We start from the raw sequence: 24,307 nt of genomic DNA, 5'->3' as shown, positions 1-24,307 counted from the left end.
ATAAGGAGCATGCAACCTAGATAACTTGTATGTATAGTTTACAGTCAGGTTCATGCTCCTGTGAGAATCTAATGCTGGTGCTGATCTGACAGTAGGTGGAGCTCAGATAGTGATGCCAGTGATGGGGAGTGGCTGTAAATACAGATGAAGCTTCACTCACTGCTTGCTGGCTTGCTTGCTCACCTGCCACCACTTACCTCATGCTGTGTGGCCTGGTTCCTAACTGGTCTGTGGGGAGGGAGGGGTGGTGGTTAGGGAGTTCGGAGAGGATGCAGACTGCAGGACTAAGGGACCTGGGAGTCTAGTTTCTATCCTCTTATTTTTTAAAAATATTGGAACATGCAAAAATAACTTTCATATGTGAATACTGATTATACATTAATTACAAAATATTTTATTTTTTGTAAAATAAGAGGAAAATGATGATTATATGGGCAAATGACATATTATAGTAGAAATATGGCAATGCTGCCAAAACTTAACTGTTAGCTGGCAGGCAGTACCATCATATGACCTGCACTAAGGACACAGTACCACCATATGACCTGCACTAAGCTTATGGAAATCCAAATCTGGTGCATAAAAGACAGTCTAGGGGGAAGTAAAACTCAGTGGAAATCAAACAGGGGACGGGAGGAGAAGGGAATGAGCAAAAGGGATGATGGGCACATTTATATATATACATATAATGCTGTGACTCAAGCATTACAAAAGTGATCCATGTAACTGAAAACATATGTAATCCCTTAAATTTTTTTGGGGGGGGACAGGGTCTTACTCTCTTGCCCAGGCTAGAGTGCCATGGCATCAGCCTAGCTCATAGCAACCTCAAACTCCTGGGCTCAAGGGATCCTCCTGCCTCAGTCTCCTGGGTAGCTGGCACTATAGGCACGTGCCACTGGGTCCAGCTAATTTTTTCTATTTCTAGTTGTTTGGCTAATTTCTTTCTATTTATAGTAGAGATGGGGTCTCACTCTTGCTCAGGCTGGTCTCGAACTCCTGAGCTCAAGCAATCCTCCCGCCTCAGCTTCCCAGACTGCTAGGATTACAGGCGTGAGCCACCACGCTTGGCCTCCCTTAATATTTTTAAATAAAAAAGACCTGAAGTTGGGCTACAAAAAAAAAAAAAAAAAAAGTCTGGGGTAGAAATGTGTGTGTCTCAAAGTATAATGTAAAAAGTGTAATAAGCTATGCTTAAATATTCAGAGGTTGAGTATGTACAATCTCCAAGTTCAAAAAACAGAAACCATATCAAAACATAGCATATATAGAGAAGGGTCTTTCTTTCTCCGTTACCTCAGTACACTTTACAATCTTCTCATCAGTTTCAAAATCTGTTTCCAGTTTTATTTTTTCACTTGGAAATCCTTGTAATGATATTCCATCTACTGAACTGACAACACTACCAAATAAACATAATATAATAGGATTATTAGTACAAAGTGTTTTTGTGAAATGAATTATTAGATTTGAACAAATAGAATGAGAAAAATTTACAAAAGCTCTAAATTTAAAGCAGCTATAAGATATCTTAATTATATACAAAATTATTAAATCTGTAGTTCATATTCATTTACCAAGATTTCTTGATTGTGTAGTAATTTTTTTTGTTTATCAATAAATTATGTTTTTCAGAGCCTGTTAGGAGGCAACATCAATAAATTATATTTCCTTTTTCATATGCCCAATTCAGACCTGAGATTTAAAATACCTTAGATAGTCTCTTAACAGAAAAGCTGTCTACATGAACTCAAAAACTTTATTTAGGAATCCTTCAGCATTAACCCTCTTCTTCCTTCTTTGCTCCAAACCCCTTAGCTAATCTCCAAATAAGAAAAAAAAATGGGTAACTGAAGAGAGGAAGGAGTGGCAGTAAATAATCTCTAAGGCCTCTAATGTACATATATCATTAAATCCAGTTGTTCATATTTATAGTGAATCAAAACAATACAGTATATCCTCCAAAAGGAATCCTTTAATTACTTGATAAAAATAGGTACCATATAACAGAAAAAGTGTCTTGCCTTTCTCAGCCCTAGCATCAAGCCCACAATGTTACATAATGAATGTTTCATCACTGGCCCCCACTCCCAAATAGTCAACCCTTTAATAATTTACAGTATCCTGGCCATAAAAAAAAAAAACACAAAAAAACACTCATGAGGCTGGTTAGGTACATGTTTGAAAAAAAAGACTGCATTCCTTAATTGGGGTGTAGGTATAAGCCTTTAAATTAATGATGTAAGTCTATATTCATTCATAAAATATTTGATTTTATTAACAGGATGTTTTTATCCTTCCCCCTCCATCAAATCAATTACATTTTAGTAATGAAAAATTCCTACCCATTGTTTCCTTTTTCTTCAGAATCTACCCAGCAGATATCCACATATTCTCTCAGGTCCACTGCATCAACTTTCCCGCATGTAATTTTAAAGTCTTTTTGCTCTCGTAGAGCTAGCCGCAAGCCATCCATAGTCTCTGGAGTTATTTGTACCATTAAGCCATCTAGAAATAAGAGTGTGTTTCACATTTCTTTGGAAAAATATCAATTTTGTATGTCTAAGCCATAAAATTTGCTATCAAAATATGTTCTGTGTAAGATACAAGTTTTAAATCATTTGTTAATTATCCTAATGATTGTTTTCCACTAGAAAATAAGAAAAGTATTTCATAAAGTTAAGGATTTTTTTTTTAGGTTAAAGAAAGATGAGAATTTCTGCTCCTGGCTATGATGAAATAACTGGTACCAAAAGAGCCCTTTTGTGACAACCAACCATGAAACTAGACAACAAAAATGAAGTAACTTTTCAGGTACTGAGAAACAGGCAGTGCAATACTGAGATCCTTAGAGGGAATCTCAAGAGGTAAGCCCAAAATGTCCCAGGCTCTCTGCCTGGTGACCCACTAAGTTTACAGTGGCCTCATTTGGCTGAGAACTTAGAGATAAAGAGTTTGGTGAGGCATGGAGTCTGGGGTCAGGACACGGAAGAGAGGGGCACCTGAAGATTGTAAGACTTTCAGTCCATACACCAGAACTGGGGACACATTAACAGAGTGAGACTAGATGAGGCTTAACATAGAACAGCTATTATAGAGTTGAGAACAGAAGAGAGATAACAGAAATCAAACAACATTGGGGGATACTGGTGGTCTGGACCAATCAAAGTGGAGAGACCTTATTAACACCTCATTAATAAGCCCTATAGCAACGCCAAAACAAAGTCCTTACAAAATCTGCAGGCAAAACAGATTTGGAGATTGAGTAATGACAAATTAGAAGGGACTGGTAAATATTTTAGGATTTCCACAGATCTATCTTAATATAGTGAAAAGTCAAGACTACACAAGCTCAGGGTGTTCAACCATGAAATTGCCCGCTAAAACATAAGTAAATCTTCTTCAGCAAAAACTAATAGAATCTAAAGTTATCTAAAGCATATCAATAATGAAAAATATACAATCAATAATTACTAGAAACAGAAAAATATGATCCCCCTCCCCCTCCCCCCAGCAACCAAAACCAACCACAAGATGGTCAATTAAGCACACAGACATTTTAAAACAGTTATTTTAAATATATGCGAAGATCTAAAGGGAGCATATACAAAGTATAAAAAGCAAATATGGGCTAAATGAATAAACGTATAATAAATCTTAACAGAGAAATAGAAACTGGAATAAGAAACAAAAATAAATTCTAGAACTGAAAAGTACAATTTAACTGAATGAAAACTCAATGGATAGGCTTAATAGTAGACTGAAGATGCCAAAAGAAAGAATCAGAGACCTTGAAGACCAATAAAAAGTATCCAATCTGAAGAACACAAAGAAAAAAGACTGAAGAAAAAATGAGCAGAGCATCGAGGACTGTGAGATGATATAAAAGTCTAACACACACACACATACACACAGTCCCAGAAAGAGAACAAAGATTGGGACAAAAAAAAGTAATGGTAACAAATTCCCCAAATTTGATGAAAGATACTGACACCCAATAAATGCCAATCAGGATAGACGCAAAGACAACCACATAACCACGGTTAAGATGATAAAAACAAAAGATGAGAATGGTGAACTAACACCTCTTGCACTATTCTCCAAAGTGAAGTAGAACAAGAATGGAAAAATAAGCACCGCATACACTCACTGTCAAATTGGTACTAATTGAGCAACACTTATGTGCACATATGGAAGTGACATTCACTGGGTGTCAGGCAGGTGGGGGGGGGAGGAGAGGATGGGTATATTCACACCTAACAGGTGAGGTGTACATTGTTTGGAAAATGGGCACATGTGTAGCTCTGACTCGGGTGGTGCAAAGGCAATATATGTAACCTAAACATTTATACTCCCATAATACTCTGAAAAAAAAAAGAGGAAAAAAAAAAGAAGCTATCTCAAAAACAGACTAAGAAAAGAATACATTAAATACAAGGAAACAAATATAAAGTTATTGCTGACTTTTATTAGCAATAATTTGGAGTCTAGAGGTTTCTCAAAAAATTAAAAACATATCTACCATATGAGCCAGCAATGCTACATCTGTGTATTTATCCAAAACAACTGAAATCAGGATCTCAAAGAGATATAAGCATTCCTGTGTTCACCGCAGCATTAGTCAAAATAAGCAAGATGTGGAAACAACCTAAATGTCCATTGAGAGAGGAATAAAGTAAATGTGGTGTATACATACAATGGAGTATTATTCAGCTTCAAAAAAGATGGAAACTGCAATATGTAATAACATGGATAAACCCTAAGGACACTAAGTGAAGTAAACCAGTCACAGAAAGACAAATACTGCATGCTTCCACTTATGTGAAATATCTAAAATAGTCAAATTTATAAAAAAAATCAAAGAGTGGAATGGCAGTTGCTAGGGGCTGGAGGGAGGGGAAATGGGAGTTACTAATCAATAGGTATAAAGTTTTAGTAAAGCAAGATGGATAAGCTGTAGAGATATGTTGTACAACATTGTACCTATTGCCAACAAATAATGTATTACACTCTGAAAAATTTGTTAAGAGGATAGATCACATATTAAATATTCTCATCATAATAAAATAAAACTAAAAAAGAAAAGAAACAAAACAATGGAGGGCAGAGACAATGAAATGGCATCTTTAACATATTAACAGAAAATTAAATTTTTAAAGCAGAATTGTATATCAAGCAAAAATCCTTCACAAATGAGAAGGAAACAAAGGCAGGTTCAGATGAATGAATGCCAGCAGACAAAGATAGGATTACGGGATTAATCAGAACCTTTATAAGCTCTGTACTTCTGCTGAGAGGCAGGACATTGGTACTTTGAGATGGGCCAACCTCCTCATTTGCAAGCAAATTAATAAACTCCTTTTTCCTTCTCCTCAAAAAAATTGAATAAAAAATTTAAAAACATTAAAGACACATACTAAAGGAAGTGACAAGTGAATTAAAATAGTACAGTAGAAATTATCTATTTAACACAAAAGAATGCAGCAGGAGAGAAACAGAGAACCAAAAATAATTGACAAACCTTTACTAGACTGACCAAGGAAAAAAGAGAGAAGATTCAAACTAGTAAAATCAGCAATGAATGAGGGGTCATTACCACCAACCTTACAAAAATAAAAAGGATTATAAGGGAATGGTATGAACTGCATACCAACAAATTAGATAACCTAGATGAAATGGATAAATTTTTAGAAAGACACATACTATCATAATTGATTCAAGAAGAACTAGAAAATCTAAATGCTGTGGACTGAACTGTGTTACCCCCAAAATTCATATGTTGAAGTCCTAACCCTCAATGTGACTGTATTTTGGAACTGGGCCTTTAATGAGATAATTAAGGTTAAACGAAGTCATAAAGGTGGGGCCTTAATCTGAAAGGACTGGTGTCCTTATGAGAAGAGGAAGAGAGAGACACCAGAGCTTGCTCTCTTTGTGAGTGTATACATAGAGAAAAGGCACGTGAGGACACAGTAAGGAGCCCCCTACAAGCCAAGAAGACAGGCCTCACCAGAAGCCAACCCCACTGGCACCTTGGTCTTGGACTTCTAGCCTTCAGAACTGTAAGAAAATAAATTTATGTTGTTTAAACCACCCATTCTATGGTATTTTGTTATGGCAGCCCAAACTGATTAAGATAGGGTAATTATAAGAAGAACTGAAAATAGATATAATTAAAAGAGTAGTCATTTTAATCACTCATTTGCAGTGATTGAATCTTATTTGGATACTGATTTGCAAAAACTTTTAAAAGGTGAAAAAATGGAGAAAATCGGACTGCTGATTAGAAATAGAGGAATTGATAATATATGTAGGTGTGATAATATAGGTTGAGTGTCCTTCATCTGAAATGCTTGGGGCCAGAAGTGTTTCGGATTATGGATTTTTCAGATTTTGGAATATTTGCAATATACTTACTGGCTGAGCATCTAAAATCAAAAATGTGAAATCTGAAGTGTTCCAATGAACACTTTCTTTGAGTGATATGTCAATTCTCAAAAGTTTTGGATTTGGGTGCATTTCAGATTTCGGATTTTTGGATTTGGAATGTTCAACCTATAGTATTATGGTTATGTTTCTGAAAAGACTTTTTTTTAAAAATATGTACTATTTGTGAATGAAATGATATCACTAAAATAATCCAACGAGGGGAGAGTAGGTAAGGGTATTAATACAGTAAGATTTGTCCATAAGCTGATAATTATTAGATGATGGTTCCATATGGTTTATTATATCATTCTTTTTACTTTTATATGTTTGATGTTTACCATAGTAAATGTTAAAAATAAAAATAAAATAGTATGGTACCAGTGCAGAGTTAAACAAACTGGCCAAACTAATAACAAAAGGCTAAGAACACAGCCCAGAAACAGATTTTTAATAAAATGTGCTACGTGACAGAGGTGGCATTACAGATTACTGGGGGACTATTCAATCACTCATGCTGGATCAATCCCTATTCAGATGGGAGAAAAATGTCACTGGATTCCTACCTCACACAATACATAAAAATAAATTCCAGATTCATTAAGGACTTATATGTGACAGGCAAAACTTTAAATCTTCAGGGACAATATAGGAGAATATCTTTCTAACGGTACAATAAAAAGATTTCTTAAATAAAAAATATTAATCATAAAAGATTAATAAATTATACCATATTAAAATAGGAACTTCTATTTTAAAAGATACTATAAAAATGGGGGTAGGTCAATCTAAAATGTATAAAATAATATAATTAAAAGTCAGTTAAAAAAAGACAGAACACAATACAATGAAAAATGGGTAAAAGATATGAACAGATATTTCATTGAAGTATTAACATATATGACCAATAAATATGTAAGAAGATGTTCTACTTATTAGTAACTAGGAATATACTAATTATGACCATATTGAGAGATACTTACCAGATATACACAAATTAAGTAGCCTGATACTATGACAGTGGAGAATATGTAGATTAATGGGAAATCTTATATATTCTGATGGTAATATAAATTGGCACAACCACTCTGGAAAAAACTTAGCAATATCTTGTAAAGTTGAACATTTACTAATCTATTGGCCCAGAAATTCTGCTCCTGGATATAGAAACTCCTGGACACGTGTCCAGTGTCCACATACAGAAATGAGAATGCTATTAGCACCACTCTTTGATAACAGTGAAAATCCAGAAGTTCATGATCAAGAGATGAATATACTGTCACACATTCACAAAATATTTAATAGCACTGAAAATGAATAAGCTATAGTTGTAGGCAATAATATGCATAAAGTTTAGAAATTAATGTGCGAAAACTGGAAGTCCCATATGACTATGTGAAGAATGGTATCACTTTGATTAATATGTATCTCCTAAATAAGTATAAACAATATATTGTTTAGGCATATGTATACACAGAGTAAAAAAAAATTAAGCAAGAGACTGATAAACACTGTATTTAGTCTACTAGCTAATTCTTTTTTTTTTTTTTTTTTTTGAGACAGAGTCTTGCTTTGTTGTCCAGGCTAGAGTGAGTGCCATGGCGTCAGCCTCGCTCACAGCAACCTCAGACTCCTGGGCTCAAGCAATCCTCCTGCCTCAGCCTCCCAAGTGGCTGAGACTACAGGCATGCGCCACCATGCCCAGCTAATTTTATATCCATATTAGTTGGCCAATTAATGTCTTTCTATTTATAGTAGAGATGGGGTCTTGCTCTTGCTCAGGCTGGTTTTGAACTCCTGACCTCGAGCTATCCACCCGCCTCGGCCTCCCAGAGTGCCAGGATTACTGGCGTGAGCCACTGCGCCCGGCCCTACTAGCTAATTCTTGGGGAATGAAGGAAGAAGTTATCAGTGGACCCAAATTATTGGTCACGCTCTAGATCTTAGGCTGGGTGATGATTTCACATAAATTTGTGATACTGTGCTTTATAGCTTATATATAGATCCTTTTGTAAGTATCAAATACATTTTTAGATAGTAATGGAAAAACAATTCTACATTAAAACCTTAAAAATGAAACTCATACCTTCAACAATGCTGGACTTAGCAAGAAATCCTGAAGATGTTTTCAGAGCTCCATTGAATACTACAAAACTTGCACCTGTCACTGATAAAGAAATGTAACAGTTATTTATGTTTTAAACTGTTCATTTTTATGTTATATGATATTTGTTAAATGCAGAATGTGGAGTATGCACATTTTAAGTACGCAGTAAATGTTATACCCATACAACTTACATTAGAAAGCTAACAAAAAAACAAATTAAGCAAAATTAAGATAAAACGCTATATAAAAATAATTTAATGTTTGTATCTAATAATTGCAGGACTATCGTACTATTTTAAATGTCTGTGCCTGTGTTAGTGACAGTATAGCAAATCAAAAATTTCACTACTGGTGAGTACAGAAATCAGAAGAGCCTTTATGGAACACTAATGTAACAACTATCTTCAAGTTATAAATAAATGTTTTGTTTGACACACCAATTCTACTTCTAGGAATATATCCTATGGACAGGTTCAAATGTGTACAAGGTTATTCACAGTAGCATTTTTATAAAAACCCAAGGATTGGTAAAAATTTATGTCCATCAATAAATAATAGTTAAATGTTCACATATAAAATGGAAAGTTATATGGAACACAAAAGCTATTTATATTCTAACATAGAATAATATTGTGTTAACAACAATATGTGTTAACAACAATAACAAAAAAGCAAGGTACGAAATGGAAAAAATGTTATGACTTATCTAAAAAAGTGGAAGAAAGATATTATAATATATATGTATATATTAGCTTCAATATACACTAAAGCAAAAATGTCTCTGAAAGCATATACAAGAACTGATGACACTGGTTTAGTCTTCTGCAGGGAGAGTAAGAGGATGGCTGAGTGGTCAAGGGAGGAAAGGAGATTTGTCACTATAAATATTTACATCTTTAGAATTTTCTCACATAATTATATACCTATTCAATAAATAAAAATTTAAAAATTATTAAATCTTAATGACAAAAAGTCAATAACATTAAGTTAAAAAGCAAAATAAAAAGTGTTAATATCCAGTAAAAAAATCATCTATTTAACATATCTATTAATGAGAGAAGAAAATACAATAATGGCTATATCTTGGCACTTTTTTCTTTTACTACTTTTTTTTTTTTTTTGAGACAGAGTCTCACTCTGTTGCCCAGGCTAGAGTGCCATGGCGTCAGCCTAGCTCACAGCAACCTCAAACTCCCAGGCTCAAGTGATCCTCCTGCCTCAGCCTCCTGAGTAGCTGGGACTACAGGCATGCACCACCATGCTTGGCTAATTTTTTCTATATATTTTTAGTTGTCCAGCTAATTTCTTTCTATTTTAGTAGAGATGGGGTCTCACTCTTGCTCAGGCTGGTCTCACACTCCCAAGCTTGAGCAATCTTCCCACCTTGGCCTCCAGAGTGTTAGGATTACAGGCATGAGCCACCATGTCTGGCCTCTTTTACTACCTTTTAAAACATATTTTCCAATCTTGCTACAAATGTGTATACATCAGTTTTATAATCAGGGTAAAAATTTTGTTAGCAGATAGAAATTTTAGCAAATAAATAAAAATTAGCAAATAAAAATTTTATTAGTCAAACTATTTTAAATATGTTATCCTATAATAATGTATTAATTTTATGGAATTCTCACTTCCTTATTTTTTTTTTTTTGAGACAGAGTCTCACTCTGTTGCCCAGGCTAGAGTGCTGTGGCATCAGCCTAACTCACAGCAACCTCAAACTCCTGGGCTCAAGCAATCCTTCTGCCTTAGCCTCTCAAGTAGCTGGGACTACAGGCATGTGCCACCATGCCCAGCTAATTTTTTTTTTTTATATATATTTTTAGTTGTTCCGCTAATTTCTTTCTCTTTTTAGCAGAGACAGGGTCTCGCTCTTGCTCAGGCTGGTCTCGAACTCCTGACCTCAAGCGATCCTCCGGCCTCTGCCTCCCAGAGTGCTAGGATTACAGGCATGAGCCACCACTTCCATTTCACTTTCAATTTGTTAGGCCCTCTACTACAAGGGTTTGGTAATCACAGCAGTCATTAAGGCCATTCAGCCAGACCTGAGAGTAATGTTGCTTACAGATGCTGCTCACTCCACCATCTTTATCATTTTTATATTCCCAGACACTTACAGTTTATAAATCATTCTTTGTCCTTATCCACCCTATGCTCCCCCAACTAAGAGGAGCTGGAGCAAATGTGAAAGAAACACTTCATTCCTTACAAATGTGAAGAATGTAGCAAAAAAAAAAAACAAAAACACTTCATTCCAGAGAGAAATTACTCAAAGAAAGACACAACACCCTATGGGATGCACTAAACCTAATATCAAAAACACAGTTTCCAAGTTTTTAAGCCTAATGTAGCTAGAGAGAAAAACACAAGTTAAAAACAATTTTTTAATCTGTTGTTTGTGTAGTTGAAATTTTAAAGCATACTATTTTATCACTGTCAGACCAGGCTCGGTGGCTCACGCCTGTAATCCTAGCACTCTGGGAGGCTCGAGGCCAGGAGTTCAAAACCAGCCTGAGAAAGAGCGAGATCCCGTCTCTACTATAAATAGAAAGAAATTAATTGGCCAACTAATATATATAGAAAAAATTAGCCGGGCATGGTGGAGTTTGAGGTTGCTGTGGGCTAGGCTGATGCCATGGCACTCACTCTAGCCTGGGCAACAAAGCGAGACTCTGTCTCAAAAAAAAAAGAGCTATTTTATCACTGTCAATTCAACAAATAAATAAATATGTATATTTTTCCTTTTGAACTGTTATTAATGGAAGTTGTTTTATAAATTAGCAGAAGGAACCATGATGCTCACCTTTTCTAGGATGTCCAGTGGCACTGTTGGCCTGTGTGTGATAAACTCCATCATTCTGTATACAGACTAGGTGAGAATCTGCTTCTGTACTAAAACTAGCTCCAATGCTAATGACATGCTCATTAGAAGAATTTATTACTTTCATTACCTGGAAAACAATACCATTTGTTTAGAAACACATTTAACATTATATGCCTATTCTAAGAGCCACAATCCTGATAAGCTTTGTAATTATCAAGCTTTGGTCTGGACAATTCCCTGTGAATGTGATAGAAACAAATGTTTTAAAATAAAACCACCTCAATCAATACATAGATAAAACAGTAAGAAAAAAGATGAAAAAATAAGATGAAATAAATTACTTACTAGTAAACAAATTCTACAATTTCAAAAACAATATTTATTATAATACATGAGATAGCCTAATTCGAAACAGAAAATTTGACACAATTCTAAGGAATTCTAATGTTCAACAACTGTCACTAAAATTTGAATAAAACAATTATACTTACATCACTATATTTTTTCCGTGGTATTTTTATGCAGCTTTTCCCCATTTCCATATGAATCAATAGCTGATCTACATTATGCAAGGTATACTGGTAGTTTCGAAGGTCCTATAAAAATAGTATTTCCATAAACCTTAAACTGTCTATAAGCATTTACCCATCCATTAAATCCTTTTTAAAGAGCATCCATCATTTTTTTTTTTTTTTTTTTTGAGACAGAGTCTCGCTTTGTTGCCCAGGCTAGAGTGAGTCCCATGGCGTCAGCCTAGCTCACAGCAACCTCAAACTCCTGGGCTCAAGCAATCCTGCTGCCTCAGCCTCCCGAGTAGCTGGGACTACAGGCATGCGCCACCATGCCCGGCTAATTTTCTCTATATATTAGTTGGCCAATTAATTTCTTTCTATTTATAGTAGAGACGGTGTCTCGCTCTTGCTCAGGCTGGTTTCAAACTCCTGACCTCGAGCAATCCGCCCGCCTCAGCCTCCCAGAGTGCTAGGATTACAGGCGTGAGCCACCGCGCCCGGCTTGAGCATCCATCATTTTAATGGTTCTGATACATAACCATCAAAATGCCACCCAGAAAGCCAATACCACCTTAAAAGAACAACTAATCCTTCTAGCTCCTCCACAACAGTAATAAAGAATATTGGTCGACACGGTGGCTCACGCCTGTAATCCTAGCAGTCTGGGAGGCCGAGGTGAGCAGATCACTCAACATCAGGAGTTGAAACCAGCCTGAGCAAGAGTGAGACTCCGTCTCTACTATAAATAGAAAGAAATTAATTGGCCAACTAAAAATATATAGAGAAAAAATTAGCCGGGTGTGGTGGTGCATGCCTGTAGTCCCAGCTACTCGGGAGGCTGAGGCAGGAGGATGGCTTGAGCCCAGGAGTTTGATGTTGCTGTGAGCTAGGCTGACACCTTGGCACTCTAGCCTGGGCAACAGAGTGAGACTCTGTCAATCAATCAATCAATAATTAAAAAAAAAAGAATATCATTCTCAGGAAGAATTTTGTAGTATTTGGGTGTATTTCTACTTCTTAGTTACAGATCTTCCAAGATAGAAAAGATCTTCAAAACAGACATGGATAAATAAAAGTGAATCCACTGAAATGTTTTTCTATGGTAACAGATAAACAGGAAATTATAAAAAATATAGGTGGAAGGGAACCTCAAATATCATCTAATCCAATACTTCCTATTATAAATGAGGAAACTAAGGCTATAATTTGCTCAAAATCACCAGACTGACTTTACTAACACTTTTACTAAAGCTTCAACAACACTAGAGGTCTGTTTAGACATCTTATATTACCTAAACATGTAAGAACTACAGCAGAATGAATCAAAAGCCAATGAGAATCAGGTATACATAAATGAGGAGATATTATGTTTTAAAAGAGCAATTCAGGCCGGGCGCGGTGGCTCACGCCTGTAATCCTAGCTCTCTGGGAGGCTGAGGCGGGCGGATTGCTCAAGAGGTCAGGAGTTCAAAACCAGCCTGAGCAAGAGCGAGACCCCATCTCTACTATAAATAGAAAGAAACTAATTGGCCAACTGATATATATATAAAAAATTAGCCGGGCATGGTGGCGCATGCCTGTAGTCCCAGCTACTCGGGAGGCTGAGACAGAAGGATCGCTCGAGCCCAGGAATTTGAGGTTGCTGTGAGCTAGGCTGACGCCACGGCACTCACACTAGCCTGGGCAACAAAGCGAGACTCTGTCTCAAAAAAAAAAAAAAAGAGCAATTCATCAAAAACAGAGTCCATTTATGTTAAATGAATTAGGATTTATTATAAATCAACTTTTCACAATACTAAATATGCCAAATTAAATTAAGAAAATATAAATGTGTAAAACTTGCCAAATAAACGTTTAAAGTAACGGTATAAACATACTTTATATTAAATAGTATAAATAATACTAACATAATAATAGATACTTTAATAAAATAGTTCAATACTCACAACAAGTAAGTTCATAATAGTGTGTCCTATTTCTCCAAAAAGAGGTTTACGGCCTCTGATACTTGTTAGAGGAGCAGGATATGCTATACATAAGAAAGGAAAATTGGTTACTATCAACAAAAACCAAAAAAATTCTTGAATTTATCTTTAATTCTTATTTTTCAAACAAATATTATATATAAATACCACCCAAACAGTTCTTAGGGAAAAGTGAGAGATGGCATTAACCCTTACTATATATCTCCTAGATGCTACATTGAAAAGAAAACTTTACATAAATTATTTCATTTAAATCCAACAACAACCTAATGAGTAAATGTGTCTACATCTATTTCTTAAATGAAGAACTTTCTCAGTGAGATGCAAAAATTAATAAATTTGACCACAGTATCTAAGTTAATAATTGGTGAAACAGATTTGAAACTAGGCTCCCCTGATTCCAGAGCATTTAATCTTTTCATTATACATGTTTCCATAAAATTAGGGGGGGGTGGAAAACTACAAGAATGGGCTAGGCTCCTATAAAATTCTGATAATGTAAAGAGATATACAAAGATTTAAAGATTTTTGAGGCATTTATAGTTAATATCCAATTGTGTTAATTTATGAACGGTAGTAAACTTTTATAGTTCTTGGTTCAGCATGATAAAAGGAACATAGAGAGTCAGAGAAACCCACGTAGAATAAGGGAAGGAATGTGGGGTCTGTTACCTAATAACTTTTCTCTTTCTTTAGGGCACTATAAATACTAGACACCAAAAAGAAAGAGATACCATGCTGGCAATGTAGCAGGCACTCTGAAAGAAAAGGAAGGTGAAAAAAGGGAGGCAAGACTATTTCTATGATGATAAAGAGCAGACACATTTTTAACCTTCAGTTCTCAGCTTAGGTCATAAGCAAACTAACCTCTCTAGTACCTATTATAAAAATATACTCCCTTAAAATTCTAAGAAAACACCACATACCCAACATCTATGTTAAAGACCTAAGTCAAAGTAATCACATTAACAGTACAAACATATTTTGTAATTCTAAAATGAGCGATTAAATTATTTGGGGGACAGAGGGTCTAGACATTAGTGTTAAAAGACATCATAATGATAAAGGACATGATTAAGGTAAATACCAACTTTTTACCTCATCCTTCTATGGATGAGGGAGCATCCTTTGCAATCTGACAGAGGTAATTTTATTTAAAGCACTCAATAGGTTATAGCTTAGAATGACATATTAGCAATTACAAAGGGACCTCATAAATTATCTAATCCAGCATTTAATGATATTCAAAACAAGTGGTCTCAACATTAAAGCACAGATATTTTCAAAAACATTTGAAAATTACTAATTTGAGCCAGGTATCTTCAGTTGTTAATCTTGGGACTCTTAACATTTGCCATTAGCTTTTCATATGTACATTATTACATCAATAACAAAATGCACACACACCCCCACCCAAGTTCATATCTAAAGAGGCATGGGTACCAGTCTATCTAAAATAGAGCAGAACATAAAGAATTCAGAAAACAGCTGGGACTAATTAACTTCTATGTATAACTGATGATTTTCCCTTATGACTAACAAACAGCTATCAGAGCTTTGCAGTTTCAACCCTTGTGTTCTTTTGAGAAGTCCCTCATACTGCTCTGTGATTTTCCAACCTTTAGTGTGAGAAAACCAAACTTACTATCTAGACATGCTACTGGCCATATTTACAGATTATATGTTCCATAATTATTTGATTAGCTAGTATATTGCCCTAATCTTCCATAAAAACATCATTCAAATATTAACATCAGAGACAAAATACTGGGCTGGAGGAAATGTAGCTTAGAATGAAACTTCTTAAGCTCTTTGGTTCACACAGCATAAAACCTGAGGTGAAAGTTAAATTTTGCTACTTTTTATACAAGTTAATAGCATCACATGTTTAAATCTTAAATGGTAAGGAACCACCCCACAAAATCACAGAGTTTAATAAAATTTGCCAAGTAGAGGGATTTAAATGAATATCTTTCACTGAATTTGCTCATTCTAAAATAGTAATGAACACTTTTAAATTTCCCTACATTTAATTTTCCTTCAAGAAAATATCTATTAAATTGTATTAGAATCAAATGCCTAAAATTTCATTAAATGTGATGTATTCACTTGCAATAAATTATTTCTTTTAAAAAGTCAGAGATAAAAGACATGGGAGGAATTCAAAAGAATTTAATACTAGAAATGATTTTGACTTTGAAATAACAATATACATAAACCTAGACCATCACAACAGCTTTAAAATCTCCAGTTGTATCAAGGGTAGATATGTAAATACACACATGTATACATATACATAAGCAATACAGTCTACATCACTTTTGAGTTATAAATATCAGGAATATAAAAATAAGAAAATCAAGCTTAGAAAAATAACAACCACTATTTTTAAGTACCACCTTACATAAAAATAGTTAACTCTTGATTGTAATCAGTAACTGAATCAGCAGCTCTGATAATCCAAAAATCCTTTATGCTTGGCTTTATGATGCAGACAAATTGAAAGGGGCGGTAATTTACCTTCCTAATACGTAGGCAACATAATAAACTCCCAATAGTACATGCTTTTAAGAAAATTTTAGCAAAATACAGGTTGAGCATCCTTATTCTAAAAATCTGAAATGCACTAAAATCTGAAAATTTTTGAATGCCAGCATCATGCTCAAAGGAAATGTTCACTGGAACATTTCAGATTTGGGATTTGGGATACTCAACTGGTATGTATTCTGCAAATATTTTAAAATCTGAAAAAAGTCTAAATTCCAAAAAAACTTCTGTTCCAAAGAATTTCAGATAGGGATTATTTAACTGGTTCTATCAAAGTTTTCTATTTTGTTCTGACATAAAAAAAAAAAAAATGTAAGGTAAAGTAATATAATAATTTATAAACATCTACAAACTTCATGACATACCACAGCTATCTAGACTAACTTGTATATAGAAGAACGTTGTTTTGTAATTTTAAAAGTTCACCAAAAGTAGCTCTATTAATCCATTAAAAATTGATTTTAGGCTGGGGCGTGGTGCCTCACACCTGTAATCCTAGCACTCTGGGCGGCCGAGGTGGGAGCTCGCTCGAGGGCAGGAGGTTCACTCGAGGTCAGGAGTTCAAGACCAGCCTGAGCAAGAGCAAGACCCCGTCTCTGCTATAAATAGAAAGACATTAATTGGCCAACTAATATATATGTAAAAAATTAGCTGGGCATGGTGGCACATGCCTGTAGTCCCAGCTACTTGGGAGGCTGAGGCAGCAGGATTGCTTGAGCCCAGGAGTTTGAGGTTGCTGTAAGCTAGGCTGACGCCACGGCACTCACTCTAGCCTAGGCAACAAAGTGAGACTCTGTCTCAAAAAAAAAAAAAAAAAAAGAAATTAGCCGGACAACTGAAAATACATAGAAAAAATCTGCCAGGCATTGGTGGCGCATTCCTGTAGGCCCAGCTACTTGGGAGGCTGAAGCAGGAGGATTGCTTGAGCCCAGGAGTTTGAGGTTGCTGTGAGCTAGGCTGACGCCATGGCACTCTAGCCTGGGCAACAGAGTGAGACTCTGTTTCAAAAGAAAAAAAAATTGATTTTAATGATTTCCCTGAAATTCTTATTTTACATTCAATATATTTGAAAATATATAATTTAACTTACTATTCTAAAACTTACCTTTATATTAAGTATATAAATATCTTTATATTAACTTATTATATTCTAAACTTACTTTTATATTCTGCACCCAATCTCAACATTAAACGCATAGGAAAAACTTTTGCCCACGGAATCTCCAGCTTCTGGATAAGAATTCCACACAGAAAAGGATTATTCGGTAATGGGAGATCATCAAGTTTCTGAAAAGTAGGTGTAATAAATAGGAATCCTCCATGATCCTTGCTACTGAGAAAACTCTCAGTAAAGGTAATATTGTCCAAGTTTCCTATATATTTTCCTGGAAATAAAATCATTGATAAGAAGATGTTAAATTATTTTGCTACTGTTTTGAAGAAACGTTCTGAGTTTGAATATTTCAATATAAACCTTCTTAAGTAAAGGCAATGTAGAATTTTTGTTTCTTATTTCCACTCTTTTTTATTTCCACTCTTAAAGAAACATCTATGAATATCTTCTGCACACAAAACTCAGTTAATCCTAGAGATTTGCAGATGTAAGAAAATTATATAGACCCATTAAAAAAATCAAGGCAAATATATTTCCATTTTTTAAATTCAAAAAATCTGTGTGTAGACGCTAATCACCTAAAATGCTAGATTTTAAGAAGACTGAAAATGATTAAGATATTTTAAGAAATCAGCAATCTCTTCACAAAATAAATCTTTAGTATAGTCTGCATAACCAAAAGCATAAATGCCTTTAACTCATTTATCCATCTCCTAGTTTGAACAGTTCAAAATAAAATGCTTTACCTTTTAGAGCATCCTTATATATGGTAATAAATAGTCTGAAGATGTCCTTAGGAATAGTATCTTCATTTGGCAAACGTAACAAGAGAATAACAATTTCTGCCTGTCCCAAGCCATGTAATCCATTGGTAGAGAAGTACCAATATTTGTCTGAGGAATCTTAAGTGATAAAAGCATACAACTATAAATTCAACTTCTATTAACCAAAACAACTAAAAATAATTGTTTTTACATGATGCAAAACTTTTCAAATTCCTCATTTTCCCCAAATTCTCCTCACAAAAACTTTAAAATGAATTGTATAAGATTTATATAAAAATTGAAAAAGGATTATCTTATGGAATTAATTAATAAATAACATTAAAATAAAAGGTTCATTAAATGCTGAAATGTAGTGTGTAAGAATTAGGTTAGTTCCAAAGAGAATGAAAAGCTGATAAATGCACTATTGAGTAGTGAGGATTATTAATTATTAAGGATTATTTACTTCTTTACTTTTAATTAGGTCACATGTCACTTATTTTAAAATTGTCTTTATTGCTACTAAATCAGGATTCCTCCTTATTTCAATCACCAAATTTCAATTTATCAAAAAGCTTACAGCAGACATAATCAATTTTATCATGAGCATCAAAATATAGCTCAGCTATAAGCCCATGACCTTAACCTAAGATTAATGAGAGATGCTAATAAAAACCTGGAAACTCATATTTCAAGTCTTACTGAATATAAATCCCCAAAATTTATTTATACTCATATCCGGCTGAAAAACCAATATCTAATGCTGCTTATTTTTTACCATTGTCAGTCAAAATCTAACCTGAAGATATAATTGCATCAGAAATTCTGCTTACCAATTAAGTAAAGAAAGAGAAATCATTACTTACAAAATACTAATTTGACATTCACAAGCAGATTGGCATTTAGGACAAATGTAACAGGACGAAATTCTTCTCCTTCAAGAAGCAAAATGATCCGCTTATGAGACGGGTGTTCTTCTACTACAGGCACTAAATGATGAAAGTAATATATTAGGATAAATATTCTGTTAAATATACTTATAATGAAAAAAATATAAATCCACAATGGCCTGACAGAATTTAAAAACAAAAGCAAACATGTTTCCTAAAATCAATCAACACCCTGAACAACTATTGAAAACTTACTTTTACTTTTCTCTCCATGTAAAAATTAATACTATAACATATAAAAATCCCAATATATATTACATGGAGTACATATAATATATTGATTAAGCAGCATATTTATATAATATTATAACTTTCAAAGGTTTTCTTCTGTATTTTTGAAGGTTTAAACCTTCAAAGTTTTATTTATTTTTTTTTTTTTGAGACAGAGTCTCGCTTTGTTGTCCAGGCTAGAGTGAGTGCCATGGCGTCAGCCTAGCTCACAGCAACCTCAAACTCCTGGGCTCGAGTGATCCTTCTGCCTCAGCCTCCCGAGTAGCTGGGACTACAGGCATGCGCCACCATGCCCGGCTAATTTTTTATATATATATCAGTTGGCCAATTAATTTCTTTGTATTTATAGTAGAGACGGGGTCTCGCTCTTGCTCAGGCTGGTTTTGAACTCCTGACCTTGAGCAATCCGCCCACCTCGGCCTCCCAAGAGCTAGGATTACAGGCGTGAGCCACAGCGCCCGGCCTTCCTTCAAAGTTTTAAAACAAACACTTTTGTAAAGTGAATTCCAGTTTGCCAGGTATTCCAATTATAATTTCTGAAATTTACAAGTCTGTGAAAATAGTCTAGTTATTTATGCTGCTTGCTACCATATGCCTATATCAGTGACAAGAAGCGGGAAAAAAAAGATCTTGAAAATCAAGATCTTAGAAAAACATGCATGCATGTAACGAACAGGGCTTAATGTATTTTTGCTACTATAGTGAGGTTTATGAAATGGCTCTTACTCATAGATCAGGGATCCTAGGCTTTACTCCTCTACATTATCATGTAGAGAACTACCATTTCATGTTGTGGGATGCAACATAATGCTTGGGGTGACAAGTATCTATCCTGGGGAAGAACTCTGAAGTGGGAGCTAGCCATAGAATCAATCTCCAGCTTGAAAAGGACCTCCGAGATGACCTAGTTTCTCTTCTTTTCAAAGAAAACTAAGGGCCAACAAGATTAAATAATGTGCTGCAAGTTATATATGTAATAAATAGCAGATAAGGAACTAAAATTTCTAGCTTTGCCATCAAATCTAATACTGTTTTCTTCATGTACCATGTTCCTGAAAAAAAAATGACACAGAGTCAAAACTTTAATACAGTGGAAACATTTCTTGGGGCTAAAAGTCTGAGTTTCCCTAATACATCAGACTTTGCCATATTCTAAATCAGGGACACAGATGAAATAAATAAATCATAAAAGTTCCAATCTTTTTAGAATTTGTTTTTAAATAAGACTTTTTGTAAAATAAAGTTACCAGCCCTAGTACATATTACAACCAAACTAAGTTTTTAAAAAATGCATTTCATATATCACAGACAAAATCCATTAGTACATTCTTTTTAAAAATTCTCTGTAAATTTAAATAACTGCTATCCTACCTGATCCCTTTTCTCCAGATGCAACCAGAAGTGGGGGCAAACTGTCCTCATCATTAGGTAGAAGACTAATCTTATTGCAAACAGACTTGTCAATAGCACACAGTAACCTATAATCTGAAATACCAGCAACTGGTAAATTGCTGTTAACTAAGACACCAGTAGGACTGGATGGTTCCTCATTTTCTACAAAAACATCATCAACTAATGTACAAGAACCAGAAGTAGGTAACCCCTCATTTCCTGTGTTCACAGGCAATTTTTCCACTGATGAAATCTGAGAAATAGGACTCCGAATTATTTCGTTTCTTGTAATATCTCCTATTTCATTGTTTGGCTTTTCCAGTGTAGTAGAATGGGAATGATCCACTGTGTTTACTGTCTGTAAAATATGCAATAAAAAAAGATCAGTTCATACTCTCTATTCAGTTGTGAAATGTTGATCACTATAGCCAAACATATCTTTTTAATAAATAAAATAATTAAAAAACAAAATAACCCGTATCATTTTGCTTTAAATTCAGGAGCATATAAGGCTTTAGCTTTACTGCATGCTCAGGTAGGTATTAATGACTTTAATATCACAGACTGAAAAAATGAGGCAAAAAGAACTTCAGAATCCTATACCATACCACAGTGAGCAAGCTTAGTTCAATTCAAACCTCTCCCCTTCTTATGACAGCCAAAATAACCTTGGGTGGGTAGAGAGAAGCGAAAAGGGAGAAAGAAGGGGAGGGAAGTCATTAGGAAGCAGAGTATTAGATACATTCCATAATAGTAATCACCTGGAATAAACCGCTCATCAAGTCAGCTTCAATAAAGCTCCTTTCTTTTTAGACTAGCCAAAATCAATATTAAATGAGAACCATTTATGAACTCAAGTAATATTTTTTTTTTTTTTTTTTTTGAGACAGAGTCTCACTTTGTTGCCCAGGCCAGAGTGAGTGCCCTGGCATCAGCCTAGCTTACAGCAACCTCAAACTCCTGGGCTCAAGAAATCCTACTGCCTCAGCCTCCCGAGTGGCTGGGACTACAGGCACGCGCCACCATACCCGGCTAATTTTTTCTATATATATTAGTTGGCCAATTAATTTCTTTATATTTATAGTAGAGACGGGGTCTCACTCTTGCTAGGCTGGTTTTGAACTCCTGACCTTGAGCAATCCGCCCGCCTTGGCCTCCCAGAGTGCTAGGATTACAGGCGTGAGCCACCGCGCCGGCCATCAAGTAATATTTATTAACCTGTTTAGAACTTTCATTTTGTTAAAATATTGATTGACAGTAGGTGCTAAGAAACACACCCTTGATAATTATGGCTATTTGTCAAATCTAGTTCATGAACTCTTACTGACAAACAGCATATTTTTATACAGTAGTGAACTCCAACAGAGCTGGTAAGTATCCATCTTGTCTAATGTATGTAGTACCTCTGATCAGCCAGGTGACTGGCACAGAGCAGATGCTTAATAAACATCTGTTTAATGAATAAAACATTCCTAATTCATGTAATAATTCTTGCTTCTATGAGTATTTTGCTACTTTACAATGAGAGTTCATAGTGGCATGGGATTCTGTATTATGTACCTTCTATTTAACACCTATCATGTTTATATAAATGCAAACATAAATATCATTATCAGATACTTTTCTGAATGTTTAAAAATCATTAAATAGGTGGACACCTTTTTGGCCCCCACCCATCTGCACCCAGATATTCAAAATAAACAGAAAAAAGAAAAAGAAAAAAAATCATTAAATATTAGTCTAAATTAAATTACTATATCTCAGTTACATTTTCCTATACCAGTGCTTTTCAAAATGTGGTCCAGAGACTTGTTTCATATAATTCAATGAAAATAACATATCACAATATACTAAATGTAGAAGCAGATGTAAGAATCTGTCTTCTATTAAATCAGACATTAAATGCATTTGCAAAAATGTAAAATAATGCCATTATTCTCACTAAACTTTATGTTTCAAAAAATTATTTTTCATAAAAATAATTCTGCTAATGTAAAGTGTTTATTTTGTAATTAATACATATTTTTTATATTTCTCAATTTTAACCCCATATAACCTCTTTGGGGTTCTCAATAGTGATTTTAAGAGTAAAAAGGCATCCAACACCTAAAGTTTGAGAATCATTCCCTTAAACTGACATTAAGAGTAAACTCTACAATATATTCACTACGTCAATACATTTCTTATTTTAGGAAGCTCCAAGCATTAAAAAGATAACTACTCTAACAAGCATATAAGGAATTACCTACAAAACCAAATTTTATTAAGTTATTTTTTAGATTCCTTACCATAGGCATATCAGGTAAGAGAGGACTAAAGTCTTCAGAACATCTTTTACTTCCAGATGATAATTTTGTTGTATCTGCAACTTCACCATTGGGCAATATACCATCTGCAAACCATACTCTCTTTTGTTCTTTGGAGCTCAGTCCTAGAATCATTTGAAAAAGTAAAGCATTTTAATTTGGCAATACTACAACGAATTAATACCAAATAGGTCAGGAAATCTTTTCAAAGCTTTCTGTTATCCACTGGCAAGCCTTGAATTCCAAGGGCTGCAAAGGCATAAAGAAATGGTTGTTTTGTGATTCATCTACTTTGAGTGGAGTCTGTTTCTATCTAATTCATACAAAGGGAGCATTTTAGACCAGAGGTGGCCCTGGGAATCACATACTCTGAAAAGGAGTAGACCTGAGAGATTACACCTTAGACACTGGGGGAAAACTTAAGGCCTACATTATTGAAGCTAAGTTTTTGAGTGTGGAGACTGAATAAAATTTGAGGACTCAGGCACAGGAGCAAAAAGTAGAGTAGATCAGAGCATAGCAGATAAGCAGAATAAATAAATAAGAATAGAAAGAGAAATAAAATACCTAAAAAAAAGGAAACAGGGTCACTTGTACATCATCAGAGGTCATTTCTTACTTTTACTGAACAAGAGAAGCATAACATTTTTTGTTCTGATAATATGAATACTGAGCTTTATTGATATTTCCTTCCAAATTTGAAGGAAATAATTAGATCCAGCATAAATAATTTTCTCTTTTTCTTATTAAAGCATCCACAGAGAAAGGTTATGAAAATCTCTGCCAGATAATTTTGGAACAATGTCAAAAAAAAAAAAAAATCAAAGCTTTGATGTCTACTTTCAAAAACATAATAGAGATAACACTGAAAAAATTGGAATTATATATATAGCTTTGCAATACAGGTAGACATATGAAATATATTTCCCGTATTTGCAATATTTTGTAATTTAACCATTTAGGTTGTCAACATAAAAATACATAAATATTTTTAAACATAAATTTATTCATCTTTGGAGCTATAATATACAGCCATATATGCTGACTCTCCTTATTTTCTTTTTTTTTTTTTTTTTTTTTTTTAGACAGAGTCTCACTTTGTTGCCCAGGCTAGAGTGAGTGCCGTGGCGTCAGCCTAGCTCACAGCAA

At 34.6% G+C, this 24,307-nt stretch overlaps 1 protein-coding gene across 5 annotated transcripts in view; it reads right to left on the bottom strand.

Annotated features, from left to right (window-relative positions):
• The window catches only part of ZFYVE16 (zinc finger FYVE-type containing 16), a 52,605-nt gene that overhangs the window by 6,466 nt on the left and 21,832 nt on the right, over positions 1-24,307 (bottom strand). For all 5 annotated transcript variants that reach the window (XM_012766799.3, XM_076008145.1, XM_012766797.3 and 2 more), the window contains 11 exons: positions 23,141-23,283; positions 20,832-21,210; positions 19,146-19,268; positions 18,262-18,417; positions 17,562-17,786; positions 13,816-13,898; positions 11,849-11,953; positions 11,337-11,484; positions 8,513-8,593; positions 2,346-2,508; positions 1,297-1,402 (listed from right to left, as the gene is read on the bottom strand). In XM_012766799.3, the coding sequence (XP_012622253.1) occupies positions 1,297-1,402; positions 2,346-2,508; positions 8,513-8,593; positions 11,337-11,484; positions 11,849-11,953; positions 13,816-13,898; positions 17,562-17,786; positions 18,262-18,417; positions 19,146-19,268; positions 20,832-21,210; positions 23,141-23,283 (1,712 nt within the window). The remainder of the gene's footprint in view (positions 1-1,296; positions 1,403-2,345; positions 2,509-8,512; positions 8,594-11,336; positions 11,485-11,848; positions 11,954-13,815; positions 13,899-17,561; positions 17,787-18,261; positions 18,418-19,145; positions 19,269-20,831; positions 21,211-23,140; positions 23,284-24,307) is intronic.

The sequence above is a fragment of the Microcebus murinus genome, chromosome 11, assembly GCF_040939455.1.
Source record: "Microcebus murinus isolate Inina chromosome 11, M.murinus_Inina_mat1.0, whole genome shotgun sequence".
Taxonomy (NCBI): Eukaryota; Metazoa; Chordata; class Mammalia; order Primates; family Cheirogaleidae; genus Microcebus; species Microcebus murinus.
The sequence above is the reverse complement of the archived record's forward strand: the minus strand, read 5'-3'. Positions and strand labels throughout refer to the sequence as shown.